We start from the raw sequence: 23,107 nt of genomic DNA on the forward strand, positions 1-23,107 counted from the left end.
ACCAAATCTTGGTGCAGTACTTGCGATAAGAAGTAAGTGCAGGCCTAAAAAAACTTAAGTTTGAAGGCTGGTAAGCAGGCTCGATGTAAACAGTAGATACAGGAAGATGTTGATCATTGTTAACAGTGGCCATCACCGGCTTGTTATGCCTGATTCACTTGGTCTTATTCTGCTTGCGATTTTCAGTATCGACGTCAACCATCTCTGCTACGGTTCACGCTTTGCAGCCCGAGCGACATCGGGACTGACAATTGCAAGCAAAATCTCATCATGCCAATCAGGCTTCAGCGTACATTCTGCGTCATCCATGCGGAATGAATCGCAGCATGTCACATTGTTCACGCGAAGTTTTGCTGTGTAACAAGCCTCAGTAATTTCGCTGAGGCCGCTCAAGAAGTCAGACATTGTCAGGAAGACGTGGAATCAACAATTCGAACGTGAAAAAGGGCAGGGGGACTCACACCGACGCCGACAACATCGCATTTCAATGGTTTGTTCATGGGCAACGGCGAGCTTCTTGCCCAACTTACATTGCGCATGCGCGGTACCGGTGGCATCCGCTAGGGGCGCTCCAGGATGTTTGTAAACATGAGTCGGTGTATAGAGGAAGTCACGTGGCTGTGCTACTTTTTTAATGCGAAAGCATTAACTGTCTTATGGAGCAAATCAACGTCATCAGCTTTGAAGCCGCGCCAAACGGCACCTAAACTCCCCTGTCTCAATGGAGCGTAGTGAAGTTGCGATCTGATGAATAGGCTCCCATTGGCTGGCGCGCGTCATAGATTCAAGGAACAAGGCTCTTATTGGCTCTCGCATGGCGTAGATCTGAGGGACGCCACCAGAGAAACCCTCTCTATAGCGGCGCAACGCATGCAGTGGCCCGGCCACCGGTAAGAGGTGCGGACCTGGCCTCACAGACGCTCGGGCAAACTCCCGAGAAGTTGCACGGCCAAGCTCAGCGTGGTGCAGCCACTTCACAAGAGCACACACTCGGCTGTCGGCCACTACCTTGGCAGTAGCAAAGCGTGGTTGTCCACGCCAGGTATGCCACAGACAAACTAAGGGAGCGGAAGAATGACATTCATGCTTTTGCATTCACAACTCATAAAAAGTGCTTAGGTGTTCTCTGACTTTTTTTTTTCAATCAATGTATTTGCAGCTTTTTAGAAGCCACAAAAAATGGGTATCATATTTTTTGTCTCTTTTTGATATTGAATGTGTCTTCGATGACCCACAACTCTGATTATCTTTCGTGGTTCTGTCTAAACCATAGAAAACAGCATATGACCATGAAGAGGGTGAGTGCAACTCAAACCGACAAGCTTTTGATCGGCGGTTTTTGGGTGGGAAGAAAAAAAATTCGAGCCGCAAATTGTGGTGTGGGGTTGTGGGTAGTTCGGCTCTCATATGTCATCTACAAAAAAAAACAACCTTGGTGAGCATAAATACTCTGTCAGTGTCCCTTTAAAGAGATGGTGAACCAAAATTTAGATTTAAAAAAAAACAGTGGAGGAGATCTAGGCGGGACGCTACAATCCCTACAACACTACTTGTAAGGCGATATCTCGAATGGACGGCCGTATTTCTGGAAAAAGAGGTCGAGATTGATTGAGGCTGACGAGGCCCGCGACATCAAGAAACAAGACGCAAACATATCTGTCAAATGCGCCTTCTTTATTTGAAAAATACGGTCATCCGTTTGAGATATCGCTGTTTGAGTGATGTTTTGGAGTTTGTTGCATCCCGTTGCACGCTTTTGCCGCCGTGCTTTGTGGAATCCAGATTTCGGTTCAGCATCCCTTTAATGTGCAATTGCTTGTTTTTTCTAATTTTCTCTTTCAGAATGGAAACCACTAGTGCTGTAGGAGGAGGTCATGCTGAGCTCCAACTAAGGGGTGAAATTAGGTGCTCATTGATACCCCGTCTGAGTCACCCTCAAAGTGACATTGCACTATCGGTATTCACATTGCATAAACAGAAAAAAACCTGGAATTGCTGGGGAATTTAGTCAACCTATCCGACAATGATCTCTTTCCCTTCCTTCTGCTTCCTTTATACTAAAGGAGCTGAAAGGGTCCATCTAATGGGAGTATAATTGTAGTGACAAATACTTTTAACGAAGTACTAGTATATACAGTTCTACCACCAACCACCCCTTCACAGTCATTCTTGCATTTCCACTGCATTTAACCACTTCGCACGGCAGCCATCCCCGGTCTCTCGATTTCCGCTTGGTGACCTTGTAGAAGCATCGCGCTCTTTCCTACCATGATCCTGATGGTCGCTTGGCGGCGGATTGGAATGTGGCAGACGCTCGTCATGCCGTAGCTCGCTTTTGGCTCGACGGCCCACAGAAGCTCTTGCAGTAATGCAGAAGTGCTCCGGCCACCATAGTATTGGACCCTAAACACGCCAGTCAGAAATGTGCTCCAGGCACCATCAAACCCTTTTAGCCGACCAAACCCCTCACCCCTTCAAACCTCTCAGCCCTTCAAACTCTTCAGCCTTTCAGACTCCCTCAGCCATTGCTTAGGACGCTAAACACACCGTACGGAGACGTGCTCCAGGCACCATTGGTTGCACAATGACCACCACTTGTTCCCTTGGACAGGAGGTGGACGGCAATGCGGCCACACTACTGGAGACCAAACTGGAGCTGGAGACTGCCCAGAACCATGCATCCATCAGCCGCAGCTACGAGCAGCAGGTGGGGGCGCTGCAGCGGGAGCTGGTTGCCCTGGCTGAGATGTACAAGCGACTTGAGGCGCGCCTGGCCGCGATGTCGCCCCAGCGCAGCATCGCCAAGGAGGTGGCCCTCGTGCAGGAGGCGGCAAGGGTCGAGACAGCCGGTGGGTTCCCGAGAGGCACAATTCTTCAAGCCGGAATTCGGTCTTTGTCAGAGGCCATGGTATCACCAGGGATCCATGTTTTCAGATGAATCCGATAGACTCCGAAAAAAGCTCACCTGATAAATTTTCGACAATTCGGATTTATCCGAAAAACTGAATTTGGAGTTCACGATGGTAAAATATAAATACAAAATTACAGTATTTTATGAATAAAGTGTCAAAACACAGATTTATAGTGGTCCTAAAAAAAACAAAAAACAATTCTTTTTTTGTTTTTACTTTTCACAAAAGGACATTTCCCATTTATCTCGTCAAGGTTCGTTCAGTACACTGATTCTGGAAGTTAAAGCTGGTCGCTGCGCATTCACCATAAGATACCAAACATGCGCCCGTGTCCCAATAAATGCCCACAACCTACCATTAAATCCCGTACGGGTGCCCTCCCCCATGAGATCGTCCATCCCGTCTTTTTGGCTAAATATTTAAAACAAGAAAATTCTGAAATATCGCCCACCCCCTATTCCCATCGGACATCACGGGATGTCCGACGGGAATCGCATCAATCGCGCGATCTGCAGTACCGATACGTCTGACAACGGAGTTTCTAGTGGGTTCACGCGTTTTTGTCCATGATTTACGCATGCGATATTAGTTCATGTGACGTGCAAATTGATCCCGCGTGTTTATTGCTTCATGAAATGCAAGTCTTCTGCGTCTGCAAACCACGGTATTTGTTCCCGTGGCATGCGCGTTCGTAGTGAATCCCTGCATTTTTTGTCCGCAATCTGCACACGTGATATTGGTTCCCGTGACATGCGAGTTGTACCGAATGTCTGTTGCACCATGAAATGCAAGTCTGCTGCACCCGCGATTGGCGGCATCGGTTCCCATAACATGCGAGTTCGCGACAGGTTCCTGCGTGACCTTTGCACCGTGTACCGTGTTTGCACGACTCTAACGCGCACTTCTTTTCGCCAAAATCAGTGCCCAAAACTACATGTGCGTTACAATCGAAACCGAAACTAAAGAAAAACTCAACACTCGGTATAAGGAGGCTAGCCCCAATGCCATTGTGACCGTTTGTTTACATTCGCCGTTTTGGTATTCGTATCACGCACATTCTCTCGCGTCTACAGACTCCTGCCCACCGTTTTAAGCTGGGAAAAAAAGAAATCCCCTCGGAGGCTTTCTTTAAACAAAAGGCCATCCCGCTGGTGGGAAAAGATAACAACAAAGCAGCACTGCGTGGCCTTGCAATCCCAGCGACCCGACGAGCTCGCAAAGTGTTGTTTGGAAGACGACCCTCCCAAAGACGACGGTCACACACTTGTACATGCGCAAGTGCAGCACATAAAGTTGCGACGATTTCTGGACTTCGGTCAAAAATTTGTGGAAGTTGCCCTCTGACACTTCTGAAGTAAAGAACAGAAAACTGATTTCGCCTGCGTGCCCTAATTGTTGTGTAAAAAAAAAAAAGATAAATATTGGCATATCTGGCTCCCCTTAACTCACTCCCAGTCTTCACGGTCGCACGTGGTCGCACTCCTGGTGACATAATATGGGGTGCCATGCAGGTTCCCGTGTGCTCTCTCGGAAGGCGCTTCCTCTCCCTCTCTCTGCTGACATTAGCGTGCGTTATGCTGCAGCTTAGAGCCGAGCGAGGTCATGTAAGCTTCTCGCCGTAGTTCCTTCGGCTGCCACTTGCGGCTGCAGGGGGGGAAGAAGCTAGACTTTTGCTTTGCAATGATGCAGCGCAGTCGCAACATTTTTTAATGAAGGAAATGTTCTCCCTATCCTCTGGGATACGATAAACAACGTAAAAATGACGAGATGCAAATTTTTTTAATCTTAAAATCGTTGCACCCCCCTTTAAAACGCTTTAAACGAAAACAGATATCGCCTCTGTGGACAGAGAAGAACCATCGTCGGACTATGACAACGGCGACTAGTGCACGGCATTTATGTTTGTGTTGGCGAACGTTTTATAAAATCTGTTCTATGAGGTATGTGTTCAATCTTTATTATTTTACCTGTGCGGTAGAATCGGCCACAATTTACTTTTTGAATATCTGAAAGCTAACTCTGCTTGCGTGTTAGAAACAAGCAAACATGCTAAAACCTGCTGCGTCCGCAACCCAATTTGGCGAGCGACGAGAGAAGCGATTGCGATCTGCTTCGCCGTCGCTCGGTCAGTCGTACAAAGAAGCAAACTGCATGAATGCGACGGGAGCAAGCAACCAAGGCGATGAGCGACGTTTTCTAGAATTCCAAAAACCGGGCGACGCGACAAGCGACTGCAAAAATTCTCCGTCGCTCGTCATTCACTCTCGTCGCTTGTGCCGTCACTCGTCTCGTCGCTTGCCAAATCGCTTACATGCAATTCAGCCTTTATGCAGTTTTTAGGGCATCTCTATCTAACAGATACTCTTGCATTGTAGCCACAATCTTATCTTGAAAGGTTTACTGCAATGTAGATACCAACATTCAAAGTTCACGTTTCTTTCTAAATGCACCAGGCACATGTATGCGCCATCCCGCTTTGAAAGTGCTCTTCGCCATAGCATGCAATTGTGATATTTATTATAGTCGGATGCAACCTGAGAACAATCTTTTAGCTCCATCCACAAGCGCATTGCGCCCATCTGAAGTGCCTCCGCCGTCGAGAAAGTAGTTCGCTAGCAACGTTGCTTTTTCTTCCTCCAGGAAACGTGTCTTAAACTACTACAATATTTATTTAATTCATTCAGGACATTTAAATAAGTTAGAATATGTTTTTGTGAACGAAATAGCTGTTTAGTAAAGAAAGAAAGTCATGTCCAATGTACCGTCTTCCCAATTCATTTTCTGTCCAAGATACTGTCTAACATACCGTCTTCCAGCGCCTTCGATTGAGGGAAAGCGAAGCATTTATAATTCCTGCAAATAATAAATATTTAGTGATTTACTTAGTTTGGTGGGCTTTGCGCACGAAATGTGTGCCTTTATTTTGTTGGATGAATAGAAAACAAGAATAATTATACTTTTTGGCTTTTGACAAATCGGCACCCTCCCAAGTCATCGACACCACCACCACGCCCCGCTCTCTTTGTTTTCCGTCATGGATCCCACTGAGGTGAAGCGATTCCCCTGATTCTTCTTGGACAAAACAGCCTGGTGCAGCCTTACCGGCGACACCAAAGCGGTTCTTCAAGAAGCACAAGCGAGGTCGTGTAGCTTCTCACCTCTCAGCAGTGCTAAGCCTCGCGCCTGCTTCAAAATTTTCGTTGGCGATAGCGTCGCTGAATTCTCACGTTGTCGCGCAAAAACTGCTGCAAACGCAAGTCGATACCATTAAGATTTCGTGGCGTAACCTCGGGCATGTAAAACACGGTCCAAAAAAGCAGAATAATTGTCACGAGAAACTAGCGTCGCGTTGCTAAGGCCAGCAGCCATGTTGAGCTTTTTTTTTTCAAAAGGATTGCGATTGGTCCACGGAATCGTGACGTCATGAAAACGATTGGCTGGCGTTTCTCGGCGTAGGATTACATTTTCCTCTGAGAGGCATTTCCGTTTTTTTCTTAGCTTGCAACCGACTATAGTGTTGTCTGAATATTCAAATAGTAATTTTGAATAATACCCTATTTGATATTCAGTTCGAGATGAACTGTGATATTTGTACTTTTCAAAGCATTGACCGCTGTGGGTGAGCCCCGTTGATTGTGCTTCTCACCGAGCACCTGTGCACTGCAGGAAAGCGATATATGTGGAGCTCACAGGCTCCGCGGGTGTTGCTTTCCCGCAGTGCATGGGTGCTTGGTGAAAAGCGCGCTCGACGGGGCTTATCTGCCACGATTGTGCAAAAGTACATGTTACGCAGCGATGTCTTAACAACCTCCATTCATCATTTGCGCTTTTTAGAGCACAGCTTTTGGGCTTCCCGTTTCCGCATTTTGCGGCGTTGGCGCAACCATGCTAAATTTAGCGGGAAAATTGATGTCACGTGACCTCAACACTAGTTCGATTCCCCGCTAAATTTAGCAGGGAAAATGACGTCACATGACTTGGTGTCATGTCACCTATGGACAAATTCAGTTTCTCCGCTAGATTTAGCGGCAAAATTGACGTCACAAGACCTCAACAGCAATTCAATTCCCCGCTAAATTTAGCGGCAAAATCAATGTCGTGACTTCAACACAAATTCAGTTTCCCCGCTAAATTTAGCAGGGAAAATGACGTCACATGACTTGGTGTCACGTCGCCTATGAACAAATTCAGTTTCACCGCTAGATTTAGCGGGAAAATTGACATCACGTGCAGAGGCGAGGAGGGGAAGGTATAGAGGAGGAGGAGAAAAGGAAGAAAGAAGGGAGGACAAGGAGGGGAGGAGAGGATACAGAGGAGGAGGGGCATACCCTCCCATCCTCCTCCCCAAGAACTTCGCTCTAATTTCGGGTTACAGAGATTTGTAAACATATTTTTTAAAGCGCAGCTCTTAGGCGCCTGTTTCCGGCTTGAGCGGCGTCGCCGTCGGCGTAACCAAGGTCATGTGACCCCAATGTCACGTGAGACCCCCAAGGTCACCCCAAGATCATGTTGCCCCTCTCAAGGTCACGTGACCGCCACGTGAACCTCCAAGGTCACCCGAAGGTCACGTGACCGCCACGTGACCCTCCAAGGTCACCCCAAGGTCATGTGGCCCCCCCCCCCCTCCCCAAGGTCATGTGACCCCCCCCCCCCCCCCCCCCCCGAGGTCACGTGACCTCCTCCCCCGAGGTCAGGTGACCCCCCCGGGGCATATTAAAGAATGAGGGGAGGAGGAGGAGGAAGGGTCTACCCTCCCCTCAGTACCCTTCCCTCCTCCTCCTCAAGAGCTGCGCTCCAATTCGACGTTACAGGGAGTTGTAAACGGCTTTCACTTTTTTTTTTCTCACAAGTTTAAAACTGGAAGAAAGTTTGCATATAGCAAGCAGATTTATAAATCCGCTTCATTGGGATAGCTGCGACCATTTTGTTGTTTTACGTGCCACAGTTCATAAATATAGCTCTATTGAAATTAACTGAGCTTACGAGTGAAGAAGTTCAGCTGAATTTTTGTTCAAGCATTGTGCAGGTAGTGAAAGGCTTGGAGAAACTATTCTATACTCGATTAGAAAAAATTTGGTCAAAACTGCTATTCGCTTTGAATGCACTTCGAACTCAAAGTCCATTATTTGCACATGCCTAATATTTATACAAGGTGTGTGGAGATAATCAAAAACAAAGCATGGCGGAACTTACAGAGGGAGTGTGCTACTTCCGGTCGGCCATTGTTTTTGCAGTGAGTAGCGGTTACTTTAAAAGCCTCACCACCAAGGACTAACTGCAGTACCTCTCGAAATTTACTTATACGGGATCGACATGCCTTCCTGATCTCTCAGGTCAAAAGAAAGAGCACCTGTTCCTCAAAGATATGGTGAATCTGCCGAAGGTATTGTGGGCACATCTTAAGGACTACCTACTCACCTAGCCTGGTCCATATACCTGAGAGCGACTTAAGTCCTCAAAATTCCTAAATGCGTTAAACTACTTCAAGAAACGGCAAAGCATTGACAATGGGCACCCACCTCACCCAAGCGCCGAAGATACGTGCCGAGCTTCCCCGCAGGGGCCGCCGAGCCGGGTTTCCTAAAGTTTTTATTACGCTGCCTTTAGGGCAATGCAAGTTTCTGGAACGGAAAATTTTCTAGCGTTTCGACTTGCTTGCTTTGATATTCAAGGTTCCTTTCTCAGAGCACCGTGAACATTGCATTTGAAGGTGTGTAATGGCCCATCGTTGTACGAAGATGGTAAATCGAGGCGCCGCGGCACCAGCATGCCGGCACCACATCTTTGCATTCATTGCGTTGCGTCATCTGTCAGCAGCACGTCGAAGTGTTAACACCGTCTGCCAATGCCATCGCCTTGCGATCAGCCAGGCTCAAGTTCGTCGGTGGCATCTCTAGTCTCAAGATAATCGAAATAATTTCACATGTGACGTTTTGTTCATGCCGATACGTATTGACAACTTGAAAGCATGACATTGGGGCATTTCTAGAGCGTACCATATTTCTTACATGATTCCTCGCTAGGGAACCAAGAGTCATCGCACACCCACTCATACACAAAATAAACATGGGAAAACTGGAAGTATTTCTATCGTCCTGTCATGGCAGCCGGAAATGGCGCACACACCCTGTATACTTTTCTAAGTGTTGATTGCGGCGATGAGTGTGCTTCTTAGTGGGCACTGCTTTAGTGCAGAGAAGCAACACCCACAAAAGCGAGCTGCATGGGTGTTGTTTCTCTGCAGTGCACCAGCGCTCAATAAAAAGCACACTCAACGGGGCTAACCCACCGTGATCAACACTTCGAAAAATATGTATATTGTAGTTCATCTCAATGCAAGAATCGAATAGTGTATTATTCTAAACTACTATTCGAAAATTCAAATATTGACAGCATTTGAAAGATATCGTGGCATTTAAAATTTTCTTCTGCTGTTTCAGTGAGTTGCTGTGCCTCTTGACCACTTGCAGGTACCAGGCATCTCTTGGATGCCAAGTCAACTCACCTAGAGGCTTTGAGCAGTCGGGTCAAGCAGCTTGAAGGAGCTCTGTCCAATAAGGTAGGGACCTCATTGTTTTCTTTTCCTCTGAAGGCTGACCTGCAATCTGGAAAGGAGAAAAAGGATGCTTCCTCCTTTCCCAACCACTGCACACGAGTATATTATAGATTGAGCCACCTTGAATGTCGCTGTTAAGCTCAGTGTGAATTATCTCGTGTCCAGAAGATCACACGAAGGGGCCTTTTTTTCTGTCCAGCTCATGAGTGTAAGGAGAGCATAGGAAAAATGTTCTCTGACAAACTTTGCAAGTCAGCCATTACAATAAGAGTAATTTGTGAGCGGGGAGTCAGCTGAGGATCGAAGGGTAGTTGGCACTGTCATATTTAATCAACAGCTACAGTTGTAGTGGAAAACGGCAGTAAATAAAATAATTTACACGGTATGTATGAACATTGTTTTGACGTTTAATTTTTTGGTTGGAGTATGTAACTATTCAGTGTGATTTAAGGAAGCAGATGATACCCCACTTCGCAAGTTGTGTGCAGTGCTGTGATAGACACTAAAGTTAATGAGTGAGAACTTGTTAGTTACAAATTTTCAACACGTAGAGAGACGTTTGCAATGCAGGTAGTCCCTAATTTTTAAGGCTTGGGCCTTGGAGCTTTCAGTGTGTGTACCCTTTATCTTTCTGTGAGCAGCGCACAGAAAGTAAGATAAGTGCTTGCATTAATGCAAACTCTCCTGCCACTTATTCTGGGTGTCTCTTGAAATGTAGACCAATTCGTTCCTTGCAAAAAGCATGCATCACAGAGAAAAAAACGTTGATGTCCTATCAGTTTCTGCCAAAAGGCCCATCTGGGAAAATGAAGAACGTCCAGTATAATTAGTTTAATAATTACTTTTGAGTAATAAACTCTAATTAGTAAATTTTCAGATATGGTTTCAATTAGAAACTTGCACGGCATTATCGAAAACCATTAAATCAACTCATTTTAGGAATATATAAGGCGCATACAGTTGTGCCAGCGGTCCTGCTCCCCTCATGGCTGAGGTGCTCAATGCATATGCGCTACACTTTCTTTCTTCTTATGAGGGTGGCGAGGCAGTGGTTAACAAATAAATTATACTGAACGTTATTCATTTTTCCAAATAGGCCCTTTGGCAAAGACCACAAGGACATTAACCTTTTTTTCTGTGTAATGTGCGCTTTTTGCAGGAACAATTTGGTCTACGTTTTGAGAAATGCCCTGTATGCATACCTCGGCAAACCTCACTCATGAGGGCCCTCACTCACCCTCACTCACCCTCATCCTCACAGGTGAGGTGAGGGTGAGTGAGTTTCTGAACCAGGAAAATTCATGAGTGTAAGGGTGAGTGAGGGCGGTGAGGGCGGTGAGGGCCGTGAGGGCCGTGAGGGCCGTGAGGGCCATGAGGGCCATGAGGGCCGTGAATGCTGTGAGGGCCGTGAGGGCCATGAGTTCGTGAGGGGCGTGAGGGCGGTGAGTGGCATGAGGGCCATGAGCGCGTGAGTGGTGTGAGGGTGGTGAGTGCATGAGGGGTGTGAGGGCCATGAGTGCGTGAGAGCAGTGAGTGGCATGAGAGGCGTGAGGGCCGTGAGGGCCGTGAGGGCGGCGAGTGCATGAGGTGGTGTGAGGGCCATGAGTGCGTGAGGGCGGTGAGTGCGTGAGGCCCCCTTCAGATCGAGCATCTTTCTCAGCAATTTTGATGTTAATGACGGGTTGTTCTCTAGCTTTCCTTAAATCGACACGAATTGCTGAGATCGGGTCCGGCTCGAAATAAGCAAGCAACTCGGAGCAATTCGAATACGTTTTGAAGCGGTTGCATCCAATCAGGGACGCAAAATTTTCACGTGATACCTCATGCCGGTGATGATGACACCGAAAGACTTGGTTCTGGTTTGAAATCGATCGGTTTTTGGAAATGAACTGTTTCAGAAAGGTGCATTAGTATTGTTAATGGGCGGTGAGTGGCGTGAGGGCGGTGAGTAGCGTGAGGGCGGTGAGTGGCGTGAGGGCCGTGAGGGCCGTGAGGGCCGTGAGGGCCGTGAGGGCCGTGAGGGCCGTGAGGGCGGTGAGGGCCGTGAAAGCGGTGAGTGGCGTGAGGGCCGTGAGGGCGGTGAGGGCCGTGAGGGCGGTGTGGGCCGTGAGGGCGGTGAGTGGCGTGAGGGCCGTGAGGGCGGTGAGTGGCGTGAGGGCGGTGAGTTTCGTGAGGGCCATGAGTGAGTGAGGGGCGTGAGGGCCGTGAGGTTCAGTGAGGGTGAGTGAAGGGCTGAAGGTGAGTGTGACTGTGAGGGTAAGGGTGAGGGTGAGTGAGGGGCTCAAGGTGAGTGTAGCTGTGAGGGTGAGGGTGAGTGAGGGGCTTAGGTGAGTGTGGCTGTGAGGGTGAGGGTGAGTGAGGGCGACCTAAAATGCCGACCTCTGCCTGTATGTCCTGAGAAGACTATGTAGCTCTGCTCCAGAAACCATGGACATCAGACTTAATACCACGGGCTTTTCTCTTGCATGAGTGTTTGCATAAATCAGCCATCTATCAAATGTTTATACAAGCACAAGTCTTTCTTAAATGGACTAGGACAAGAGCTCTTACATATTGCATAAATGTTTTGATATGATTATTGTTGCAACGAAAATATGAACGAGCTTCCTGCCCACGTTATATAAGCTTAGCACGCTAAAGATTCTGACAACTGTGTGTGCATCTGTAGACACAGATCATTCCTTGTATGGTTTACAAACATCCATTCTGTGTTGTCTGTTCTGGTCAGGATGTCCAGATTGCAGAGCTGAAGCAGCTTCTGGAGCATGTGGGAGTCTGTCATCAGGAGCAGATGCAGGTCTGTGCCCCTTTCAATTTTTCTGCCATGACACAGATACACTGTGTCGTCAGGTGATCTTCTGGTGTTACATTTTAGACCGCGACATAACATTAAATGCATGGAAGTGATGTGACAAATGAAACGAAAGTGTTATGCCATTCCTGCAAGCATGAGTAGCAGTGCAGCAGCATATGCACATCAGGGAATGCCTACCCGTCTCCAGTGGACTAGGTCTGCACGTTTCACGTTTTCGTCACAAGTCCATAACTTTGCCATTTGTGGGCTGATTATGAAAATGCAAGGTCCAGTCTGTTCATCTCATTTAACTGCATCTGTGAATCACAGCTTTTAAAACTTTTTACAAAATTTGATAAATTTTTTTTTCGTCAAGCAAAAAGTTTTTGTGTTATTAAGGCATGGCAAAGACCCCCAACAGTGTTTGGCTATGTTTTAAAATAAGGCGGCTTAAAGCGTTTTCGTATAGAACAAATTTTTTTATTTTAAAATGCCCAGACAGACCAAATGGTCAAATGGCCAAAACACATGAATGCATAAATTACATGTGTTTTTTTAATTTTTTTAGGGACTTTTAGTTGCTTGGAGTAACAACTCAAAGAGGAATATTATTCAATTGCATTAGTGTCTTGTTTCTTGCACGCAGAGCAAGGAAGGGCACATTTCCATGTTGACCAGCATGTGCCAGAGGATGGAGGCTCATCTCATTGAGCTGCGGCATGCTGCGGACCAGAAACGAGAATCATGTTCAGAAGGTGAGATTACATCACCTTTATGGAACTCTGCTTTTTGTGTCTGTTTAAAGGGACCTTGAAGGCAATCTGGAAGTTTTATTTGACGATTGAGATGGGCATCAAGCATGTTTCGGACACCTGACACTGCTGACCAAGTTCTAGTCTAAACAGATGTTTGGGTGCCGCACCAATCAATTAAACAGGTATGATAATAATACCATAATCACGCCAAAAACGATGCCAAAGACACCCCCCCCCCCCCCCCCTCCTCCCCCCTCCCCTGAGATGGCCGCAGAGACGGGAACTGAAGAGGTGTGTGACGTTGAAGCATGACGACGACGGCTGCTCATCCCGCGATTGGTTCAAACGAACGATGCACTCTTGGCGTTGCTTGGCGTTGCGGCATCGGCGAGTTGGGCGGAGAGCCGGGAGAGTCTCCCGCTCTGAGGCAACAGCCGAGGTGCTGTTGGCAAGTCTGGGGCACCCTTGTAAGGCGCCAATCTAGAGTTTCGCATCCTGAGAAGCATCTCCAATTCCGTTGGCGTGAGGTTGCTGAACAGGAGCAACTCGTCGGCAAGCACGGTGTTGTTGTTCATTTTTACACTCCACAGGCCGCCATGCGCTATAATGAACTGCAGGAGCTGTGCCGAGCATTTACTAAATCCTACCGATGTTTGTTTCAGTTTAGAAAATTTATTTGCAGGCCTAAAAATAAGTGTCACTGAGCTCTAGAAAAAAAATGGAGTGTCATGCTAGGATACGAGTGCGTCCAAAAACACAGTTTTAAGAAATTGTGAAATTACTTTTATGGTTCCTTTGAAGTGTTCTGCCACCCTTGTTCGAACAGAACGTTAAATCGTGGGCTGGCTCTGTTCTTCATTGCGATTTTTGTCTTTGTTACTGAGCTTACTTTCTTCCAGACCTTATTCTCACGAAGTGTTTGTCGCCTCCTGTGACTTGTTAGATTTGGACGGCCAGAACAGAAACATATTTGTTGGAGTTACAATATAAAATGAAGGTCGCGTGGCATGATCAAATTTGGGTGCACATTTAAAAGAGCCCGTTTTTACCGTCGGCTTGGCTCGAACCAAAGATATCAAATTCTTCACTGCAGCTTTTTTATAGCTTCATTGAAAATTGACTTTTGCTTATTGACCGCTTTTTAAGCTTTCCGAAATTGATCCTCCATTACAGCATCGGGAGGCTTTGACGAAATCTGCTCCACCATGGAAATGGATGGGAACAGTCCAACTGTCGATCCATCCGGATTGCTCGGGTCCTACAGTTCTACCACGGAGATGACCCCAGTTTCGGATATGCTGAGGGATGCTGAACAGGCTGCTGAGTTCCCCAAGCTTCGGCACAACCATCCAGAGCAGATTGAATTGGAAGACATCACAGACAACGTTCCACACGACGAAGAGGAAGAAGTTTCCGCCGCTGGCGGCGATCAGGAAGAGTCTTAGGAGGTCTTGTGGAGCCCTCCAAGGTTGCATGAAAGTTTATTCCAAACGTTGGCCTTGAATGACCTTGAGCGACCTTGAGCTGTCGCATCTTGGTGCGAGGGATTGGTTGTTGGGCTAATTTGGGGCTCCGGCAGTTCCCGTCGCCAACGGAAGCCAACTTGTAAGATGCGTTGACCATTTATTTTTTTTCAAAGGTGGACGGCGGAATAGATTTGTGAATAGTTTAAGAAATTAATAAAGGTTTTGTATATATGTTCAAATATTTAAAATGGTGGCCTGTCTCATTTTTTTTATGGGGGGAGGCAAGGTAATTGTGCACATGTGAGGAGAGTAATTGCAATTTACACTTATTTCTGGTATTTATCCAAAGGGTTTGTGCACCGTTTACAAAAAAAAAAGGCCCATGCACTTGTTTCACTAGGGAATGAGGGTACAAGTCGATCTTTGCACCCTAATAAGGGATGCCTGAAGAATGTGGGTGCAGAGATATCACATGAAATTGTCTGTGTTATGAAACCGAGCGGAACATTTTGCTTGTTCAGAGTTGCACTTTCTAGACCTGGTCATTTAATATAAAGCATAAATGACCATATAGGTTATACTGACTTTGTGCATGCTATTCTAAAGAATGTTCATGCATCCACTTTTTCTCCAATTATTTTGACTAGCTCAATACTCTACAGATTCAACCTAGACAGGAGATTATTTATGGGTATTAAATTGGTTTGGGAGTGCACTGACTGGAGACTATAGACGGTGACAGGTTAAAACAAGCTCCCCCCACCTCTTTCCACTTTAGCGGAGCAAACGCTGGAGAGGAGGTCCTTCTCCCTAGCATTTGCCCTGCTAAAGTAGAAAGAAATGGGAGGGTCTGCCAAGTTGTAAATGGCAAGACTAAATTTTTATTAATTTCTATGGTGTTTTCATTGTGTTTCTTTTGATATTATCATTTATAATACAAAAAAAAGTTAATGAATATGCTAATAGCCCACTGATAAGAAACTCAGAAAGTCCTACTGTACCAGCAGGACTTCGTTGACATGCTATCAGTCGATACATTTTCCTTTCTACTGCGTTGACATATGCCAATCCCGTTTAACCACCATAGGAATGCTATATACATCAATAGACCCTTTTCGAAAACCTATCGAGCAACAGCGCCAGTCATAACTTTTTGGCCACGAAGTGTGCGATTGTATCCAAGTCCTCGTCGAATGCCGCACAGTACTCGTTTTTGATAGAAGCCGAGCCGAATTCATGCCAAACGCCATTGCAGCCTTTGTGCCTAGTAATACTTGCTTAGAGCATGGGCCCAAACAATCGTGGACTCAGACAATTAGCTCATCAGCCGCTACAGGGTGCACACTTTCAAGAAGGGTCTATTTTCTGCCTTCCTGGCTGCGACGTCGAAAAAATGCCGCCCAACAAGACCAATACAATGCATTGGCTTGCCTGGCCTTGGCTGGGCTCTTCCTTTCGTTCCGCCACTTCTCTTTTCCAGCTCTCTGCCTCTCTGCTGTCCCTGCACCCCCTGCACTGTGCTTCTTTCCTGGAGAGCCACGACCTTTGACTAGGCTTGGAAGAAATTCAGACTTTTGCAGTAGCTCGGCAACTTTCCCATCTCTCCCTTGGGTGTATGTGCATGTTGTGCTTGGGTTCCTCCTGGTTCCTCTACTTAGTTTCCATGTCGCACAAAGCTCAAAATTCGAAGTTGTGCACTGCGCGCATGCGCGCAGTGCACAACTTCGAATTTTGCGTGCTAGGAGAAGCGGCTGACCACCGCGCTGGGTTAGCTGAATGGGTTCTAAAATTTTGCTCGCTCGACATGCCTCAGCTAGTATTGTAGAATTGGAGTCTGTCTATAATCCGTAAATAAGTTCTCCACGGCCATGAGAGTCTGCGTGAAAGAAATTGCTCCGTGATGGTTGCTTTCTGTCTCATCTATTGGCCCCCAAAACATCACCTGCTGCTATGTTTTCTCATGTTCACTTTTTTTGCCGGTGTCCCCTGAAAAAAACATTACAAAGTTTTACTGTAATAATTCTGGTTGAGATTGGGCATCATACAAAAGCCCCTTAGAAAACAAATTAGACACAAAAAGTACATAGCTTGGGTGTAAAATCATTTATTTCTTCGTGGCATGGGCAACTAATATGCCTAAATATTTTTCTCTTGGCCACTTTTACTTGAATTGTACATCTTTGGCATCATATAACATGAAAAAAAACAAAAGACATGGCACAGAGGATGCTCACATTTATAAAAGCAGAAGACATTTTTATATTGTAAATATAGATATTATGACGATATGAGAATGTATTAGGCAGCATAACTAAAGAATTTGGTGCTGTAAATGGAATATTTTGTCTGCAATTGAAAACATAGAAATTAGCTGCATATGGCACAATCTCCCTTTGGTTTAAGTGTGTGCTATGCTACATAGTATACATTCTTGTGACTGAAAAAATCTAGTTGAAAGTATCAGCCAAAGCTCTTGCCAAAATAGGGGACATGCACCTAATTCAAAGTGCAGGTGTCAAGACTGGTCTTGCAGGAAGGCTTAGACAAGTTCACACACTTGGACAAGACTACTCTGAGTATTATATCATGATGCCAATCATCATGAGTGAGAGTATGTGTTTTCATTCCTATTTCATGAATGCTGGTAGTGAAACAAAAGGAACTGGTACAGCAGCCATAACAGTAGTCAGCCCAATTATTTAGGGCAACAATTGGTGTTCAGGAAGATATTTCCCTATCTGATATAAAGTACTATATGAGTAATCTATTGGAACTTTTGCTACTCTTAAGAAAATTAAATTGTGAGGTATAAGTTGAATCTACACACTCAATTTCAACAATTTGTTGCAAGATCAAAGTTCAGAATGAAAATAAAGGCTTGGCACAGATTCTCCTGTACACTTCACCAACTCTGCGGTTGGCAACAAACAAGATTCAGTGGCAAAAGCTGGCTTATCAACAGCAATGACATGTTATATGACCCAAGCAATGCCGATATGCATGCATGGGCAACGGTCGCTCATAATAGCGGTTCGACGGGCTAGTTGGTCCTTAACATACATGGTAAAGGAGCAGCGCAAAAAAAGACGGGACACAAAAGTAGATAACAGGACGAGCGGTAGCTTGCAACTAAAAGGTACTTGGGAGTCAAATTGAGTCTTTGTGCCCCCAGTATAACAGTACGATATGAGTTGGCATTATACCACGGTCACCATCAATAGGGGTGCTGAATGGCAAGGAGCGTGATCGGAGCTAAAATTCGAACTGGCTAGAACATCTGTAAGACAGCTTCAGGTATGAGATTAAAAAAAAGCACCGAGGCTTAAGCAGATGACATCCACTTCCACTTTGTCGTTTTTCGTATAGACACTGTGTCATCTTTATTCATCAAGATAGTTGTGACGTCGTACGACGTGTGTGTGCGCGAAATATGTTTGCTCAGTGGAATTTTTCAATAAACCTTTTAGTTGCAAGTCAGCGCTTGTCCTGTGTTCTACCTCTTCTGTCTCCCGTCTTTTTGGTGTTACTCTTTTACCATGTAAGTTGCTCATTCTTTGTGGTAGAGTGGTAGGGAAGCATTCTTTGTGGTGTTGACTTTGTGTGTCCCCAGTATAACAGCATATGAGTTGGCATTATACCGCTATCACCATCAACATATGCACTGAATGGCAAGGAGCGTGATCAGAGCTAAGATTTAAACTAGCTAAAACATCTATAAGACAGCTTCAGGTATGAGATTAAGAAAAAGCACTGAGGCTTAGGCTGATGGCATCCACTTCCAAGAAAAGAACTCCAGACGCTATACTCCGTTTCATCTTTTGATGCACTACGACGAATGCTACAAGCCATGTTAGCCAGTTCAATACTGCATGCATGCTATGAAGCATGCATGTAGTTTAATACTGCATGCATGCTTCAAGCTATGAATTGGCTTCGATGGCTTGTAGCAGGCACGTAGCCAGGGGAGAGGCCCATGGGGCCCGGGCCCCCCCCCCCCCCCCAAATCTTCCATTTTGCATGGGTCCTCCTCTCCCCCCCTCATACAGCATTTTCTCATGGATAGGCCCCCCGAAACAAAATCCTGGCTACGTGCCTGGCTTGTAGTATCTGCTGCGGGACATTGCAAGGTGAAAAAAGGTATAGCGCTGGGGTAACAACAGATGCCGGTCATTAGAAAACTAATTTAGATTCAATACCACCTGAACCACTTTGGCATCCGATTCGGTTTGCACATACAGTCTGGAAAAAAGGGACCTTAGAGCTGGGATGTCTTCATCCACCTTTTGCAAGATGCTTTCATAAACCACCAGGCATTGATGTCCTCGTACATTCGTGGTGGCAACTGCTCGTGAAGCATTTGACACAGGTTGCACTGGAAGGGTCTCCACACAATCTTGTACCTCTGCCGCCAAGCATGGTAGCTATTGTACAGCAGTGGATCCTTGGCAATTTGCCTGAGGTGGTCGGCCAGATGCCTCACATTCTGGAAGGAGAGTGCGTCGATGTAGGACCTTGGCGGTGCTACGCTCGTGTAGTTGGCGCCACTCATCACAATGGGCACCATTCCCCAGGTCAATGCATTGTAGAACTTCTCCGTGATATAGTCGGTGCAGATGGAGTTTTCGAGTGCTAGGTAGAAAAAGTAGACCTTGGAAGCGTTGTGGTAGCAGTCTGCTGACATCTTGGGCAGGCAGGATAGATGTCCACACTGGCCCACCACGTCGACTTGAATGAACTTGCGCAGCTCTTGCACGAAGCCTTCGCGGTTGCTGGGCGTCTTGCAGTTACTCACCAGCCACAAGACATGTCGGGTCTTGTCAGTCCACCAGTTGAAGGGCTTGGCCATCTGGTCTGGGGCGTCTGCACGTCGCAGTTGAGGCAACACGTTGACGTCGGAGTCTTGCCGATAGGTGATGGTCCAGTTGAAGGTGCCCTTGAGGACGTCGGGAACCCGGGGCGTGTGCGGAGGCGCCTCGTAGTCCAAAAGCGCCCAGCGTTGTCCGGGCGGCCTCTCCGCCGGAAGGTCATCAGCGCGGATGTCTCTCATATGGAAGATGACGAGGTCGCTCTCATTCAGCAGACTTCTGTTGGAAGTGACGACACACGGCGGTATGGAGATTCCGCCGCATTTAGTGCTTTCCAATTGGCCAGACGGGATGTAGTCCACGTCCCCGAAGAACGGTGTCCACGTTAAGACGTACTTGGGGGTTAAATTGAGTCCCAGGCCACCCCGTGGCGATGGCTTCGTCAGGAGGCGAGGGGCGACGTACAAGATGACGAAGCACGCGCAGATGAGCACAGCCACGAAAATAAACTTTATCGCGAATTTTCTTGTCACCATGATGACGGGAAAACTGTGTACCATGTTGCGTGGTTTAAGTTCAATCTGTCTGAATCGCGCAGCAAAGACTAACCTCGCTTTTGTTGTGCTCACTGGATGAGCTTTCCGTGGTCGGATGATGCAGTCCGCGAACCATGCATGGGCCGTACAGTCTTATTTTATTCCTTTACAAAGTAACAATATGTAGGGGCTACATAGCCATAAAATGTTCCGAGAACAAGTGGCCAGCAAAGGCTGGTAATACAAAAATGTATGGGAATAAAGAATGGTGGCGTACCGGCGTACCGACAGTCAACACGCTGCACGGAGGGCTTCTCCGCATTGCACTCTGTTGCACTCCTTCGCTAGGACGGGACGTTCCGCGCGAAGATCGCTTCTTCAAACAACTCTCTTTTTGATCACACCAAAGTACTGGGTTCTGGGTATTCTTGTTCACAAATACCGTTTGCTGGCAGAAAATTTAGACACGTTAGGAAAGGCGCAGCACGGAAGCGCAATGAAACGGAAGATGCGGAAGATGAGAAGACGTAATAGAACCGGCGGACACATCGAGCGCCTTCCGGTTTGCTATTTCAGCGCCATCTCTTATCCGTTGGTAATCTATTAAGTCTTTCCGGTTTACGCCGGAAAGTTTATTTAATAGGATGAGATACATATTATTGTTGCTACTTACAAATTTCAAAAATTATCCTGGTAAGATGAAACAAATATCTTGGTTAGCTAAAGTTTCGCCCTCATACTTTGCTCTCATTGGCCGGTTGTTTTTTGTATTTTGACCGTTGAGAACAGTTGCGCGTCGGCTGCCGCGCTCGCGGATGCGTCGGCTGCTCGGCGGCGCCTGTGTCAGCGGTGCGGTGGTGGTTTTCGTTTGCGGCAGCGGGCAGTAGCGTTGACCTATTGGTTATCGGTCTCTTTCTGCTACCAGTACACAGAGCAAACGAAACCTTGTTCATTGCTCGACTCAGTGGTGCTCTAATTCCAGTGGCAACAGCTCTGCCAAGTTCTTTGGGTTGCCGATCGAGTGACGAAAGGTAAAGACGGGCTGCTATACTTTTGGTTATACAGTTTCGGATTGCCGAAAACTTGCTGGTGCATGTTTCTTTATGGAAGAGTTATTGTAAAAGGTCACAAGGGACAGTGCATGTATCTTAAAATGGGCGGTGTGGGCGGTATCGGTGTTAGAGCACCGCAGCTCGGTAGCTCGTGCGTGGAGCAGCTCGCTGCAGAAGGAACCTGCGAGAAACCCCGGCGATCGAATCACTGTCGCTAACTACCGCAAAGTTAAATGTGTGATTGCAGGTCTGTGAATACTTGAATAGTAGTTTCGTGTAGATTTTGTTACTTTGTTGTGCTGTGCAGTGAACGTTTTTTTTTTTTTTTTTTCTTCTTTGTATAACGAGCCTGCCTAATAAAAAGAGAACTTGCAAAAGAAGTTTGGACTTGTGCTCAGACTGGCGATGTGCGCCCATCTTAAGCCGCTAAACAGCAGCGGCTGGGCGTGCTTTGCATTCATTCATTCACGATTTTATGAGAACTGGCTGTCACTGAACATGCACTGTTGCTAAGCCGATCTCAATCGAGCGAGGCAAAGTCAAGTGCAATTGTTTCGGAAGCGTCAGACATTCGCAAAAAAAGGTAAACACTTTTTTTGTTGTAAAAAAGATTACATTGTATTGTAGAAGAACGAGACGGCGGCAATGGGAGCAGTTCCCTCTTCTCTCAACATCAGCGACAATAAGATGCGAATTCGTTCGGAGTTCGGAGGCTGCTCCGAACTCCGAACGAACTCGCATCTTTTTGTCGCCGAGGGTGAGAGAGAGGGAGAGGAGGGAACACACTTCTCTCACCCTCTCCCATAACCAAGCGGTTGCCATGACGACGGTGCGCGTATTGTTTTGTCTATTTCTTATTACTTTTGGAGAAACCCAACGCCCGTTAGGGGAGATTTGGCGCTGCCGTCTGCAATTGGAGTCCCAATGGGAGGTATAGGAAGAGTCCGCCGGTTGGTAATAGGTAATAGATAGGGGTGTCGCGAACCGGCCGCGGTTCGAGTTCGACCAGGTTCGACTTTTTCGAACTTTTAGTGGAAAGTTCGTCGAACCTTGTATTGAGGTTCGACTCGTGTGCGCATGCGCGACAGGCTGACTAGTTGGCTTCGGATTGGATGGTAATGGCTAAGAGATGAATTAAGTGCAGCGCTGATCGGCTATTTCAATCAATACAGTACTAAAATTTAAGTTATTAACTTCTTCAGTGAATTGAATTAGTTTCGTTTATTTTTAGCTGTTCACACAATAAAATAACCCTTTGCATAAAAAAAGAAATTCTCCAAACTTAGACATGCTTGTATCAAGGTCTGGCCACACTGTCCACAAAGTAGACCTGTGCGCCGGTCAGAAATCGCCGGCGGCGGCGCGCCGGTGTTTGTACCTCCGGCGGCGGCGTGTTGACGGCGCGGGGATCAACGGATCGGCGGCGGCGTGGCGCGGAAGAGGGAGGGGTGGGGGGATGGGGGAGGGGGTGTAAATTAGAGAGTGAGGGGGAGAGAGAAAGGAGTCGTTTGAATTTGGAAACCAAGATGCAAATACCATTAAAAGGAACACACTTTTTTATTTTATTTTTTTCTGGAGAGGTATGGACATTGCCTTCGCTGTGAAGAGTGCGTCCGTTAGAAGAATCAGGTACTTCGGCGTCTTGTTTATTCTCGTTTGTAAGAGAATATGTCGCCGGCTGGCAGCCGCGGCGCAAGATCCTCCGCAAGACGAGGACCGACGGCAACAGGTATTTTATCACCGCGTTCCGCCTCACCACGCGCTTCTCGCACGCCCCGTGCCTAACAAGTCGACCGAGCACGTCCTTCGATTTATAGAACTCGTACTCATTCTGTACGCCGCAAGCCGTCATCACCGACAACGACAGGGTCCTAACCTCTCGTTCGGCTTCGCGGTACTTCGCCGACAGGCACATTCAGAGCATCCCTAACAGTACCTTAGGCTCCCGAAGCTGACGGCTTTGTCGAACGCGCCAACGGAGAAATCCTTCCATGTCTGCGCGAAAGAAAGTCAACGGCGACATCGACCATTGGAGCGATTATCTCCAGGCAACCAGCTTTCGAGTAAACCAGCAGCCGTACGCCAGACTCCAGAGATCACCGTTCGAACTCCTGTTCAACTTTGTCCGACGTCGACCAATGGAATTTTCCCCGCTTCCCGACGAGGTCGGTGACGTCCGCGCGAACTGCGACGCTGCAAACGCGAACCACGCTTACCTTCACGGCATGAAA

At 46.9% G+C, this 23,107-nt stretch overlaps 2 protein-coding genes across 5 annotated transcripts in view; one reads left to right on the plus strand and one right to left on the minus strand.

Moving 5' to 3' along the window:
• Nucleotides 1–14,731, plus strand: part of LOC115313145 (hamartin) — a 73,214-nt gene extending 58,483 nt beyond the window's left edge. For all 4 annotated transcript variants that reach the window (XM_029972063.3, XM_029972064.3, XM_029972065.4 and 1 more), the window contains exons 16-20: nt 2,612–2,849; nt 9,383–9,471; nt 12,197–12,265; nt 12,909–13,017; nt 14,191–14,731. In XM_029972063.3, the coding sequence (XP_029827923.2) occupies nt 2,612–2,849; nt 9,383–9,471; nt 12,197–12,265; nt 12,909–13,017; nt 14,191–14,462 (777 nt within the window). In that variant the 3' untranslated portion in view covers nt 14,463–14,731. The remainder of the gene's footprint in view (nt 1–2,611; nt 2,850–9,382; nt 9,472–12,196; nt 12,266–12,908; nt 13,018–14,190) is intronic.
• A 1,840-nt stretch (nt 14,732–16,571) lies between these two features.
• Nucleotides 16,572–20,350, minus strand: LOC8042467 (alpha-(1,3)-fucosyltransferase C). Its single transcript, XM_002415522.4, has one exon. It carries the CDS (start codon nt 19,846–19,848, stop codon nt 18,739–18,741), a length of 1,110 nt encoding a protein of 369 aa, XP_002415567.3. The 5' UTR covers nt 19,849–20,350; the 3' UTR covers nt 16,572–18,738.
• Nucleotides 20,351–23,107: the final 2,757 nt, after the last annotated feature.

The sequence above is a fragment of the Ixodes scapularis genome, unplaced genomic scaffold, assembly GCF_016920785.2.
Source record: "Ixodes scapularis isolate PalLabHiFi unplaced genomic scaffold, ASM1692078v2 PGA_scaffold3__209_contigs__length_174095766, whole genome shotgun sequence".
Taxonomy (NCBI): Eukaryota; Metazoa; Arthropoda; class Arachnida; order Ixodida; family Ixodidae; genus Ixodes; species Ixodes scapularis.

Excerpts from the sequence above, each read along its gene's own strand:
- LOC8042467 (XM_002415522.4), bottom strand. The coding sequence starts at position 19,848 with ATGGTACACAGTTTTCCCGTCATCATGGTGACAAGAAAATTCGCGATA.